This window comes from Crotalus tigris, unplaced genomic scaffold, assembly GCF_016545835.1.
Source record: "Crotalus tigris isolate CLP2741 ecotype Arizona unplaced genomic scaffold, ASM1654583v1 scf7180000024167.7108832, whole genome shotgun sequence".
In the NCBI taxonomy this organism is placed as follows: Eukaryota; Metazoa; Chordata; class Lepidosauria; order Squamata; family Viperidae; genus Crotalus; species Crotalus tigris.
Genome location: NW_024100417.1, coordinates 3,033,358 through 3,046,417, shown reverse-complemented (window position 1 = coordinate 3,046,417; position 13,060 = coordinate 3,033,358). Strand labels below are relative to the sequence as shown.

The 13,060-nt window shown below is 34.6% G+C and overlaps 1 protein-coding gene and 1 long non-coding RNA gene across 5 annotated transcripts in view; one reads left to right on the top strand and one right to left on the bottom strand.

Moving 5' to 3' along the window:
• Positions 1-13,060, top strand: part of LOC120298945 — a 13,396-nt gene extending 336 nt beyond the window's left edge. The window contains exons 2-3 of the long non-coding RNA XR_005554278.1: positions 833-879; positions 12,771-13,060. This is a non-coding gene — a long non-coding RNA (uncharacterized LOC120298945). The remainder of the gene's footprint in view (positions 1-832; positions 880-12,770) is intronic.
• AHCYL1 (adenosylhomocysteinase like 1) overlaps positions 3,673-13,060 on the bottom strand; it is a 48,651-nt gene continuing 39,263 nt past the window's right edge. For 3 of the 4 annotated variants that reach the window (XM_039323200.1, XM_039323201.1, XM_039323203.1), the window contains exons 11-17: positions 9,862-9,932; positions 9,469-9,563; positions 9,284-9,382; positions 8,692-8,760; positions 7,666-7,744; positions 6,259-6,379; positions 3,673-5,891 (exon numbers count right to left, since the gene is read on the bottom strand). In XM_039323200.1, coding sequence (XP_039179134.1) covers positions 5,885-5,891; positions 6,259-6,379; positions 7,666-7,744; positions 8,692-8,760; positions 9,284-9,382; positions 9,469-9,563; positions 9,862-9,932 — 541 coding nt within the window. In that variant the 3' untranslated portion in view covers positions 3,673-5,884. Of the gene's footprint in view, positions 5,892-6,254; positions 6,380-7,665; positions 7,745-8,691; positions 8,761-9,283; positions 9,383-9,468; positions 9,564-9,861; positions 9,933-13,060 lie in introns of those variants that run through there. The other variant, XM_039323202.1, reaches the window with a different exon arrangement.

Genomic DNA, 13,060 nt, shown 5'->3' with positions numbered 1-13,060 from the left:
AAAATCTGGGTTGCAAGAATCCGAATGACCGTTGGAAGTTAACCCTTGCAATCTCGTGGCCGTGTTGATTTTTGCAATGGAGGCAGACGTGCAGATTTACCTTAAAGCGTTAGTATGCAACAGAAATATAGTAAGGTTGGTCCATGTAGCGTTTTTAATTTTTTTTACCGTTTATTGTGTTGCTCAAAAATATCTTGTTATAATGACATTTGCCAGGGGAACGAAGCCTTAGGTCCTGTATAAATTGGGACGGCCACTATCTGGAGTAAATAAAATCCAAGCCTTCAAATACTTTGGCCACCTAATGAGAAGGAAGGACTCACTGGAGAAGAGCCTGATGCTGGGAAAGATTGAGGGCAACAGAAGAATGGGAGGACAGAATGAGGTGGCTGGATGGAGTCACTGAAGCAGTAGGAATCAGCTTAAATGGACTCCAGAAGATGGTAGAGGACAGGAAGGCCTGGAGGAACGTTGTCCGTGGGTCGCGATTGGTCCGACACGCCTTTGCAACTAACAACAACAAATGTTTATCTGGGTTTAATACAGTAGCCCTATTAAAATTTAACAAGCCGAACACAATTGGTTTTCTAAGTAGGTGAGTATTCAGCGTGAACATGGTATTTGAAATTGGGCTGATACACACCAAGAGAAATATACATATTAGTAGAAAAAGAACTTTCTGATTAAATGTAAAAATGTAAGCCTTTAACGGAGCTCAAAATTTTGTGCCTTTTATTTTGCAGCTATGAAGAGTTAATTCATCTGTTAACACCCAATTCAAAATTAAGTGATAAGACATTTTATTAACACTAAGCATTTATAATATTTCTAGGCAGACGGAAACTTACTGGAAGCTGAACTTTAGGTATACCAGATGATGTAAGTTTTTATTTATTCATGTGTGCTTCTTAAAGGCTACATTATCAAATTTCAAATTCCCAAATATGTAGCAGCGCCATAAAATATGACTATACAGCGACCTGGATTTGAAAGGTGAAATGTGATTTGTGGGCATCTTTGGGAGAAGATACATTGCTTTACAGTGTTCCTTAACAGTTTTGGAATGTTGCCTGCCAAATCACATTTTGCTCTTCAAATCTATATTACGGTACTTCATCATCCTGCTGAATAATCTGTTTGGCTGGCAGAAAAAGAAGCTTGTTTGAAATATAATTTGGAATAATGTGGCTGATTTATCTCTTAAAATTTGTCTTCGCCTCCAGCTTTGTCAATAAACTGGTACATATTTTTAACTACCATGTTCAAATGTACACTGGAAAAATTCTCTTATAAAATGTACAAAGTGCTACTGGCTGCTACAATATGACTACATCCTGGCTACTGTTTCCTTTTGATAGTTTGTTTTCCAATCTTGTTGTTTTCCAATCTGGACAAGTTCCAGATGTATTAATTTACAGTCCCAGAATTCTTTGCAATAAAATGCCAAATGTAGAATTCTGCGAGTTAAAAGTTTTACACATCTGGAAATTGCTTACATACAGGAACACTATTCTGTGTGAACATATTACCACCACTGCTATAATAATATATGTGTAGCAACAAACAAAGGGGTGGTAAATGAAAGCACCAGAGGTTGAATAAAGTCAGCATGCTGAAGGAATATTTAGAGAAAGAGGACTTCAGTCAACTGAGATTTATTTCACTATGGTTACAAAAATACTGCAATTTAAGGAAAATGTTTTTGCAATCTTTGTGCTTCCTAATTCTTAAGATGTTCACACACAGTGGAATAAAAAATGAAGTTGAATACAAGTTACTTCTGCTCAGGTCATGTTTTTTTGTATAGGAGAAAACAACATTCCAAAACATCCACGTATTACAATATGCATTATATTGGCTTGTGGAATAGGAACAGCATTTAGAACATTATACTGAATTTTGAAGCAATACAAAGTATTTCTAATGACATTATATTCAGCCACAGATAGTGGAGACACGTTTGCAATATATAGCAAAATCCCCAATTTGAATTGGTACTGCCAGAATGCTAATCAAAACCAAGCCCATATCTTATCATAGACAAGCTATTGCTACACTGGCCAGAATCATCCTTGGTTTTATGGCTGCAGTTTTTAAACTTCCTAGTATCAAGTCCTACTCTATTCATCCTTTTTTAGATTTCCAAGTCATTTCTATTTCTAATTGTTCTGTACCTCTTTTCTTTTCTTTTTCCCATTAAAGGATTTCCAAAATGTTCATTTATAATTTTGATCTCCATATTCTTTTAGGAATTCATGTAGTCTTGCAAAAAATTTCAAAATCTAATTTGTAACTCTCAAATACAAAGATCTTCTAGATTTGACTTTTTATCAAATTTTTGTACCACCCATCACTCTTGCATGCCTCTGAAGGCTTTTACAGGTCTTTACAGTTTAGAAACCAAAAGCTGGTTATTAACTTTTCTGGGCCCTAAAATCATCAGGGGCCTGGTGAAAGAACCATTTTAAGAGTAGACTTGTAGTAACAGAATGTTTGCTTCAGATGAATTTGTACGAGGCATTTTACTTTTCCCAGAACTTTCAGATCTTGTTGCATCCTTTAAAATCTGTTAGCCCCCATTTTCATTCTCTGTTTCTTTATTAAGATGAAGCAAATTTGTATGCTGTATCACATTTTCTGTATTGTTTATTTCTATAGTTTTTATAAGATAAACTATGTTAACAAATTTTATAACTGAAAGCCGGAGAGTTGAAAGCTAGAGTGGGAAGTTGAAAAAAAAATACCACAGGACTTCAGAAGCTAACAGTGGGAACCACCTCTATACTGGTGCCAAGAAAACTGGTGCATGTCTTTTTCCATGACATCACCAAGAGCTAAGTTCAACTTAAGGAGATTTCATTTTTATTTCTGCTCAGCCAGGTGGCAGCATCTAGCTAACCCAACTGATCTAGAAGATCTAAGCAGGTTAATACTTGGTTAGTATTTGGATGGGAAGGTAGGATGAAATCTAGAGCTGGTAGGTTAAGTTGAGAAGGTAAAATCTTAGGCCATGGCAAGCCGCTTCACTGATAGGGCTGTTAAGTCATCAGCTCAATTGAAAGGCCACTTTAAAAAAACAACAACAATGCAACAAACCTGGAAACTTCTCAACAATATCTCAACCTGTACATAGATGATATGGCAAACCTACCCTTTTATCTGAAAAAGCATGACCAGAGGATGATTCAAATCAATTTTAAGTTTATATTCTTTGTTTTGAACAGCATACTTTTATAGAAGTGAATATTCAAGCAGTATCCAATCTATAAATCTATCTTAGATGAACTTTAATAATTTTAATTAGTTTAAGTTATTGGATCAAGTTATACACTGTATAATAAGACTACTGGCAATAACAAAAAGAACCATGCTGATTAATGAGAATTAGCTTAGATCTACTGCATATGTTTTCTAGATAGATTTAAGTACTGATATTTTCCTTGATGTTTTGTAGTTTCTGAGGTTAGCACAACACAAGTTATTTTTTTCCCCACAAAACTTGCTAGGGGAGGAAAGGATAGGTATGCCTCAAGGCAGAAAAATATAGTATATATTCCTCAATCCATACTTCTTTTACTCTGTTCAAAAAAGGATGAATAGGTTGCCAGTTATAAAGAGGTAACGGTAATATGGCATTACTTAAGCAGAAGAAAAGAGTACTGAAGTCAAAGATAGCTTTCTAATCATTTATTCAGACTTTGCGTAATGATTATTGCTCATTTGCAAGGATTATTAATATTGCATTCATTAAAAATCATTCATATACAAAATAAACCTATCCCCATCTGGACTAATGCTATAACATGCTCCCTCTGATTGAACTGAGGTGTTGCTAGGTATGAGAATTTATTTCATGGCTTATACAGAGATGGAGCCCTTAGCTAAGATATTTATCGACATTGCAACATAGAGGCAGAGAAATGGAATGAAAAAGTCCTCCTAAACTTCTGGAGGTCTTTCTGGAATACACTCTGCTAGATTTACCTAATTCAGTTAGAAGAAATTGTAAGAGTGCTGTGAAAAGTAAAAAAATAAAATTCAAGATATCATCCCAATGAAATATTTGAAAAAAAAAGTATGTTTGTTCAAGCTGGCATTATTGTATGATCAAGAAAACAATAATTTGGCCTGGACATACTTAAAGTCAGATTCTGAAACGGAGGGGACTATGAACATCTCGAGGCAGAGTAAGCTTCTCTACAAAAAGTCAACGTCCAGCATTATTCTGCAAGACTAGTAGATGTCACTATGTTACTGCCAAAAAGAAATACTTATTTGGATACTTATTGAGAGAGTCATTTAGAAATAGAGAGCAAGCATGATGAATGTGCAAATGTTTGGTATCTCAGGGTTGTCGTCAAATTATAAGTGCTTTACTCTCTTCAGTGAAGGACTAACTACCAAAAGGCCTTTATCATACAATAGTGGGGCAAAACCTATGAAGGAGCTAATAATATCTTCAATATTTACATCTAGTTTTCCACAAAGATTACATAAAAAGGCAAGGGAAAAAAAATCAAAGTTGGTCATTATGTTCACAAAATCTCTGGCTCACTGATGCTATCCCTTGATACTTCAGCAGATCAGACCCCAGCTTGACTCACTATCTTTCACCTAACTTTTGCTTTTCCTAATCCTGAAGCTCCTCTTCCCCTCCTCCTCTCCCTCTCCATTTCATGGCACTATAATAGGAAACCTGGGTTGTACTATAATCTCACAGGAGAGATACCAGTGCATCATATTAACTGGACAGAATATACTAATTACTAGGATAAAAAAGTTAAAGCAGTAGAGCACTTGAAATAGTAGTGCCAATGGAAAGGGATCCACCTTCACTGTTCATTTGGTACAAATGGAGCCTGAAGATGGAGAGAAGTGCCTTACATAATGAGTAACTCTCTCTAGGATCTTAAAACCTACCATAAATGATCATTCAAATGTTTCCTGTGCTATGTGAATGAAGGAATGGAGAACACGAGATGACATCTCAGTTCCAAGAGGGCTGATCTGATTGGTGGTGGTCCCAAAATTCTGCTAAGTATGAACTAAAATAGTCTCTAGTTTTTCAAACCAGAAGCAAATTAATTATTTTAAACTACAGCCTTTAAGAATATGATATGGGTACATCTTGATTTAAAGCAGCATAAAATAAAATAATTGAAAATTGAAATGCTAGACAATGGATAGCCGTATCCATTTCAATTCAGTTTAGCACCCTAGCAACTTAAAAAGAGAAGTTAAAACTGCCTACATTTAGTATAACCAGGCATGCAGTTATACCTGAAGTAGGAAAAAATATCTTAATTGATCATAAATAATAGGTGATATTGTCCTACTGAAATCAAGAGGACATTTTTCCACATAAAGAATGAAGATTAGGCATTTGTGGAATATACACCTATAACCCAACTGGCCACAAGGTGTCAAGTCTGTTCCCGTGGAGGAGAAGGAACACTGATGTAGCAGCTAATAAATAGGGGCTCATTAAGGCAATTTAGAATTTGCAATTTTCACACAGAAAAAATAGTACTCTTAATATTCTGCAGTTCTGCCAGCTACAACTAAGGTGCTCTGAAATTTTTAAATTAAAAAAATAAAATCACATGAAAAGAATGCCCCACGTAACCATTGGAAATCCTCTCCCCAGTACCAGAGGAAGAGAATTAAAACCACATTACTTCTGTGGTGGTGTAGCAAGGAATCCCAAATTGTTTGCAGGGTCAGTACTGTGACAGGGAAATATTAAAAAGAATTGGACAGGATAATATAATCACATGAATAAAACAAAAGTCTTCCAAAGTGACACACAAAAAGTTATTTAAAAATATTTCTGCTAAAGCTCTTGTGTATATTATGTGGTCTGGTTCTTCAGCATTATGGTCCATCAGTACCTACAGCAAAAAAAAAAAAAAAAAAAAAAACAGGAAAAAAAAGACAGTTAAGCAAGGTGCAAGGCCAAGTACCTTTTGGGCATCAAATTTATTGCCCCTACCAAATGTAATCTTTCTTTGTTTAATGCAAAAAAAAAAAAAAATAGCACTATAGACAATTAAGCCAATTTGTTTTACATTTTATCTATGTTTAAATAAAATACAGCCTTTTTTTTCAGCATTTATAACCACATTATCAGGCTGGGAATGATAAAAAGCCAACAATAATAGCTTATCACTGAGAAATGATAACACTCTTCTATTCATTCTGTTGTAATAAAGCACAGCCATTAAGTCTCTTTCTCATTTTATCTCATGGAGATCTTACCTATAATAGTTTGGTTTGAAGGGCCCATTTTTATTGAGTCCCAAATATTTTGCTTGATCATCTGTTAGTTCTGTCAGATGAGCGTCAAATGATGGCAGATGCAAGCTGGCAACATATTCATCTAGGAAAATAAATAGCTATTAGTTTAAGCTTTTTTTAAAAAAAAATTGTTTATACCACCTCAAAGCTTTTAAGAAGCTAATCTGGAAAATAGTCCCTCCAACATTAGTCTCTAGATGAGGCCCTCTGCAAGGTCTAGCAGAGCCATTATTACAGATTGCATAAATACTGAGGCAGAAGGATAATACACTGAGTATTTTCTTGACTTTTACTCCCTCATCATTCTAATATGGATCTTTTTATTCTTTCATATTTTGATTTTGAAATGGACATTATAATTTAAGAGGTAAAAAGATCTTGACATTCTAAACTCAATATTGAATAAAAATATTTTTTAATTCTAGAAAAGGATAGCAGTTGCTTCTTTGTATTTTTCAAAGTGAAGATGTTTCATTAGTGTACTAATCAACAACTTTATTAGTACCCCATGAAAACATTTATGCAATTTCCTCAGATTTTATGCAATTTCCTTTTTTCAAATTTCTTATTTTAGTGCTGGCAATGCGTTTAAACACATCCTATTATCTGATAGTTTTAACTGCATGCCAAGTTTATGTCTATGGAGATTTTCAGTTATCCAGGTCATAGTTATCCCAAAGGTGCTTTTTCATGAGGCAACTAGACTTTCTTTTTCTTTGAAGCTGTTTCGCTTCTCATCCCAAAAGCTTCTTCAGCTTTGACTGGATGGTGGGGAATGGAAGGATTTATACTCCTTGCAGACAGCTGGTCATTTGCATTCTTTCTGAGAGTCATTGAGGCCACCTGGAGGTTATCTGTGTCATCAGGGTTGCTACTACTCAGGTGACCCTGACAACACAGATAAACCTCCAGGTGGCCTCAATGACTCTCTAAAAGAATGCAAATGACCAGCTTTTTGCAAGGAGTGTAAATCCTTCCATTCCCCACCATACAGTCAGAGCTGAAGAAGCTTCCTGGATGAGAAGTGAAACGTCTTCAAAGAAAAACAAGAAAGTCTAGTTGCCTCATGAAAAAGCACCTTTGGGATGCCAAGTTTATATTAAATTCAAAAATCTAAATAATAAAATAAAATGCACTAGATAAAAAGTAATTAAATAATTTCAATTAAAAAAGCTATTTATAAAAACATTAGAATTAAAGTGGCTTAAGACTCATATGAAATGAGTAGATAACACAAATCAAAAGTATATCAAACTACAGATAGATAAATAGACAGACAGACAGACATGGCTTACATTTCAAGGGGTCTTTAAATACAATTCAATAATCAATGAATTGCAGCTAAGAAATCAATGATTATTTACTTACCCATCTTCTTAGGCAACAGATATACATCTTGTTTGTATCTTCCCTCAGGGGCATTGTAAAGCTCAATCAGAGCCAGAGCCTATTAAAATTAGAGAGATGCTGAAATTAACAATAACTGCAGAGTTTATATTTATGCCCAATGATAAAGACATTTAATTAGAAATAGTAAATATACTTTAAATGCTGCATTGTGGGACTCCTAGCATTTATGGATAACTGAAGAAAGTGCTAAAGTACTATTATATATGTAGATTATCAAACAGAATATATTTTTTATTGTAGACACAATACAATCTAAATGAAAGGGAAGTGACTGATAACTCTATATTTTGCCCAAAATGGAGAAGCAGCAATTTGGGAAAAAATGAGAACATGTTATTAAGTTAACTGTAGTAAACTGAGACGTGTAACTGAAGCTATTTAACAGAAAAGCCCCTCCCCCTTACATGTATAATTTTTACACAATTATGTTTTCAAAGGCACACATACCAAAATAATGGGCAATTAACTGCCTTTAAAGATGACAATTAGAGCAATGGAATAAGATAGTAGCTTTAATATATTATCTAGGGATTCATTATGCAAGGATGAGGTTTCACATCTCAAGGAACTTAAACTTTTCTTATAATAAAACACTTGATACACATGTGGGCAGGGACAGGGGAAAATTCAGAAAGAAATACATGACATTTAATAAATAAATAAAAAGAAAGCTGCACCCTTTTCAAATAATGGGTGGGGTTTTCAACAACCAGCAAATTCTGCTTCCTGCAGTTACTCACTTGCTTTTCAGTCACCTTACTTATTTTTCATGCTTTCATTGCATCTAAACATTTATATCCAAAGCCTGAATTATAGGAAATTTATTCTTTGGTGACTGCTGCAGAATGTATATGTTTCATATGTATGCTAATACAGATAATCTATATTATGTATAAATTTCTTCTATTTTCTTTCTTCACAATCAATACATTGCAAATGTAGAATAAGGCAAAGAGTCTAAGTTAAGTATTGGCAACTGAATACCTGAGTGGTAGCCGTGATGGACAGGACAAAAGTAGGAACAGTTGAACAGCTTAGATTCAGAAGTCGCCCCTATGTTAAAAACAAAACAAAATACCTCTGAGATAACTGCAAAGGGTAAACATGGATTAGAGCCATTAAAACTGAGGACAATACTTTAGTTTCAATTTACTTTATCAAATGCCTACTGACAAGAAATGTGAAGCTGATCTGAACTTATTAGATAATATCTTAAATCTTTTAAATCCTGAAAAACTAATATCTCTGTATAGTTTAGATGTGAGGAAATTAACTCATTGGGAAAATAATCAGTTTCAGATATTAAGATTAGCTGAACCCAAAAGAGCCGCACAATCTAGGAATAAGGGTGACGTTCATATTCACATTAATCTTGTTGGCTTTGCATTTCTGCATAACCGAAATATCCTGAATTGTACCGAAAAAAACAGCTTTTTGTTTTAGTTCCATAACTGTTTGCCAGAACTATTTATTCTTATGTATAATGATTTATAGCTAGGTAACACACCATGCTATTTTTCACTATCTTGAATCTTGAGAAGCAGTTTAAGACATACCTGAATCTTTCTACACATACCTCAGCTAGTAGAACAACTCGCTTGCCATCAGGCCAGATTACATGATCCACCTGAGAACGTACCCGCTCCCATGTAAGTTCTGGGGTACGAAGACTAGCCTGAGAAAGGAAACATTCAGAGAGGTTCATCTACAATATTTCATTGGGAGAAGAGAAAAGGGAAATCAAGGATAATAAATACTCACCACATCAATTTCAGTGTTGGAATGTCCCATGTTGCATACAATGCAACTATTCTTCATTCGATCCAAATGTTCTCTTGTCACCACATTCTTATTCCCTACATTGAAAAAAGGCATCTAAAGCAAGCTGGTGATTTACTTTAGCTATCCTATTTTTCCTTTCATGTCCCTAAATTTTTAATTCTAATCTTACATATAGAACAAAACAGCAAGTTATATAATCAATATGTTCCAACACTTTGAAGATTCTTACATTATTTTAACATTGAGCTTTGAGGAGGGAAGTCTAATCTTTAACCATCCAAAAATAGAAAATCAGAATTTTAAAATTTCACTGCTGGGAAATAACGTGAACTTAAAACAGGCACATTACTTGTCTTTCTCAGAATGCTTTACCTGTGCAGGTTATGACTACATCCATCTGCCGAATTACTTCATTGAGTTTCACTACTCGAAATCCATCCATGCTACCACCCAGAAATGAAAAAATAAAGGAACATTGGTCAAAGCACTGCAAAACAATAGGATGAACAATCTGTCCATCTAACCAACTTTTCAAAATTGAATAAATTAAAAACTCATTGTCAATATTGCAAAATAACTGAATATTTATCTATTCTTAAATTGTTGCTTAGATCACTAACTTATTTCATAAGTAAGTTGATACAAAGACATTTTCAGAGAGATCGATAAAAATAATTTCACCATTATTGAAATGTAAAGGAATTCTTCAGGTACATTTGTAATACAGGACCAGTATTAATAAGAACTAGGCGTGTTCTTATTAATACAGTCAAAGAATCAGATCATATTATCATACCTTATCAGATCATAACTAATGATAACTAATTGATATCTGAAGTTTGAGTAATGAATTGAAAGGAATTAAGGTTTAACATTGTTTTTTTTTAATTAAGTTAGTTATCATTGGAAGAAGAAATGAATGAAATTGGTGATAAGAGGGTTGAGAGAGATTAAAAACTTCAATATACATAGTAGAGATACTTGAAGTGATAATTTGTTGATGTAAAACAATATTTGATTATGATAATTTTAAATTGATAAAGCTTTAAAACAGGTGGAGCAGTAACAGAAATTTAAGCTAGAAATGGAATATATTAAATCTATTATGTTATTTGTGAGAAATAGAGAGATGATAGTGAATGTATTAATTTGAGCTGTTTATGCATGTTTTTTTACCTTGAATTGTTTGTTTACCCAAACACCACGGTGTGTCTAAAGTACTCTTTGTTTAAATTAAAAAAACCAATAAAATATATTTTAAAAAATACAGTCAAAGAATCCAAACCAATTTGTATTGCTATGTTTTAAAGAGCAAAAGATGACAAATATTCATGAGGCACACAGATTCCCACATGCCCAACGGTGAATTACTTCCAATTCTCAGTGACCTGTTTTCCTTTTCACAATTTGGTAATCCATTTGATAGATTTCATTGACTGACATTGTCTGAAACAGTAGCAATAGAATAAATAAACCAAAGTAGCCCAGAACAGCTAATATCAGATTAAGTTTGATATTACTTGATTGCTTTTGTGTACACTAGATATGCAATACTCAAACACTGTTTGCATAAAAGAGTATTTTGCCAGCTGTGAAAAAAGAGCAAATAAAGTATAAGACATTCCTAAAAGCATAGTATGCAAGTCAGGGGTTCGATACTCAGCATGATCTGAGTACTTTCTAGAAGCCAAGTTACATTCCATTCCATTCTATTAAAAAATAACTGCAGAAAAGTTAAATAGCCACACCTATTAAACAGTTATTGTACTACGAAGTACCTTTGTAACTGGAAGATGGATCCAACAGAAAGGATAACCCACCTCCACTAGCTGGAAAGTAGGGCCTAACACTTCTTCCTATTCTATGGAAGAAACCCCCTCCCTCCAGTTGCATGCCTTGACTTCAAATGAGTACATTTCTACTTCTATTTCATGAAATATTTCACAGTACTAAGACTTGCCACAGGCAGAGAATACATGGGAAACAGAAGAACAATGTAAAACCATTAATAATAGCACAGCAGTACAATGTGTATTTTGAACCTGGATGTTTGGATTTCTCTAACTTTATTCACCTCCAGTACAGTGGGACTGTTGAGTCCATCTTTTCTGATAGCTAGAAAAATATTTCATGATAAAGCCTAACTACTTTTCTTAGTTACCCAAGATGAAGCTGACAGTAAAGGACATTTTACCTAGCACTACTCCCAGCACAAGTCAGTATAATTGTTATAACCATTTTTGTAACACTGGATACCCCAAAGCTGCATCTGTACAGATGGACTTATTTATTTTATAATATATAAGAAAGGTGGTTAGTTATTCCTAGACTGCCTCCCTATAAAATGTCTAGTACTGTTGTTAAAGCTGTTGATGTAACTGCCTCTTATCAAATCAACTATAGTGCTGGAAGGGCACTTCTACTTCTTGCTGGCTGGATATGCTAAATCATCTAAATCTAAATACATCTTCTAACCCTGACATGTCAAATTCGCGACGTCACTTGACATTGCGCGACATATTGGAACTTTTTCCCCATTGCCTGCAATGGGGTGGGCGTGGTTTCCTCGTGACGCATTCGGCCCATGGGCCGGCAGTTTGACACCCCTATTCTAACTGATCTGCAAACAGTGGATCATGTACTCTTCCTTGATCTTCTCTTTTGAAGGAGACAAATTACCAGCCCTTCATAGACTTGAGTTATTTATAAAAATAATAAAGGTGAGATTAAAAAAAAATATAACATAAACATTAAAAAATCCTTCTAAAACATATCTGAAGTAGCTTCTTAAGAGTCTTGTATATGCTGCATCCATTATTGGGGAGGGGGGAGGAGAGAGAGAATCGAGGTAGAAATAGACTTGACTTTGGTTATGCAGCAGGAATCTGGTTGTACCACCAATTTCTTGCTGGTAGATTGGTTGCTGGTGCTGTCATTTGCCTTTGCTTTGCATCAGGAGGCTGTCATTTTTTTTAGCTTGGCCCAGCCTTTCTGGCTAACAGACTGCGCTGGCTCTGACAGCATTACTTTTCCCCCATGTTTTAAAATTCAGCTGCCAAATAGCATCTTGTGTTTGCCTACTGCCCCACTGATCAACTTGAAGATGGTTGGTCAGAATGGCTTTGGTATCCTATGGGGCAGGAAGAACTCTTATGAGCGCCCTTCTATTTAGAAGAGATGGATTTAACCCTTTCCTTAGGATCCATCTTCAGTGATGAAGAATTTTATTACATTTATATTACATTAATGGGCTGCATTTAATTTTACTCCTTTGTTTACAGGATGGAAAAGCCACAATTCAATCCTAAGTTGTAGCTGTCCTCTTGTTCCAAATGGTGACCAAGGCCTCCGTCAAGCTGTGCATCAGTTCTTCAGGAACAATATTAATCACAAAGCCCTTAAAAAGTTAATAAAGAAGCGCATATCTACTGCAGGATAGCTTTGATTTCAAGTTTTAGATAGAAGAACTTTTAATAATTGGTTTCACTTCAACCTTCAGAAGTGGTCACCAGAAGAACAACCAAAAGTGATAAAGAATGCTGTCAGAGAATAATGCTTGTAACAGCTCATC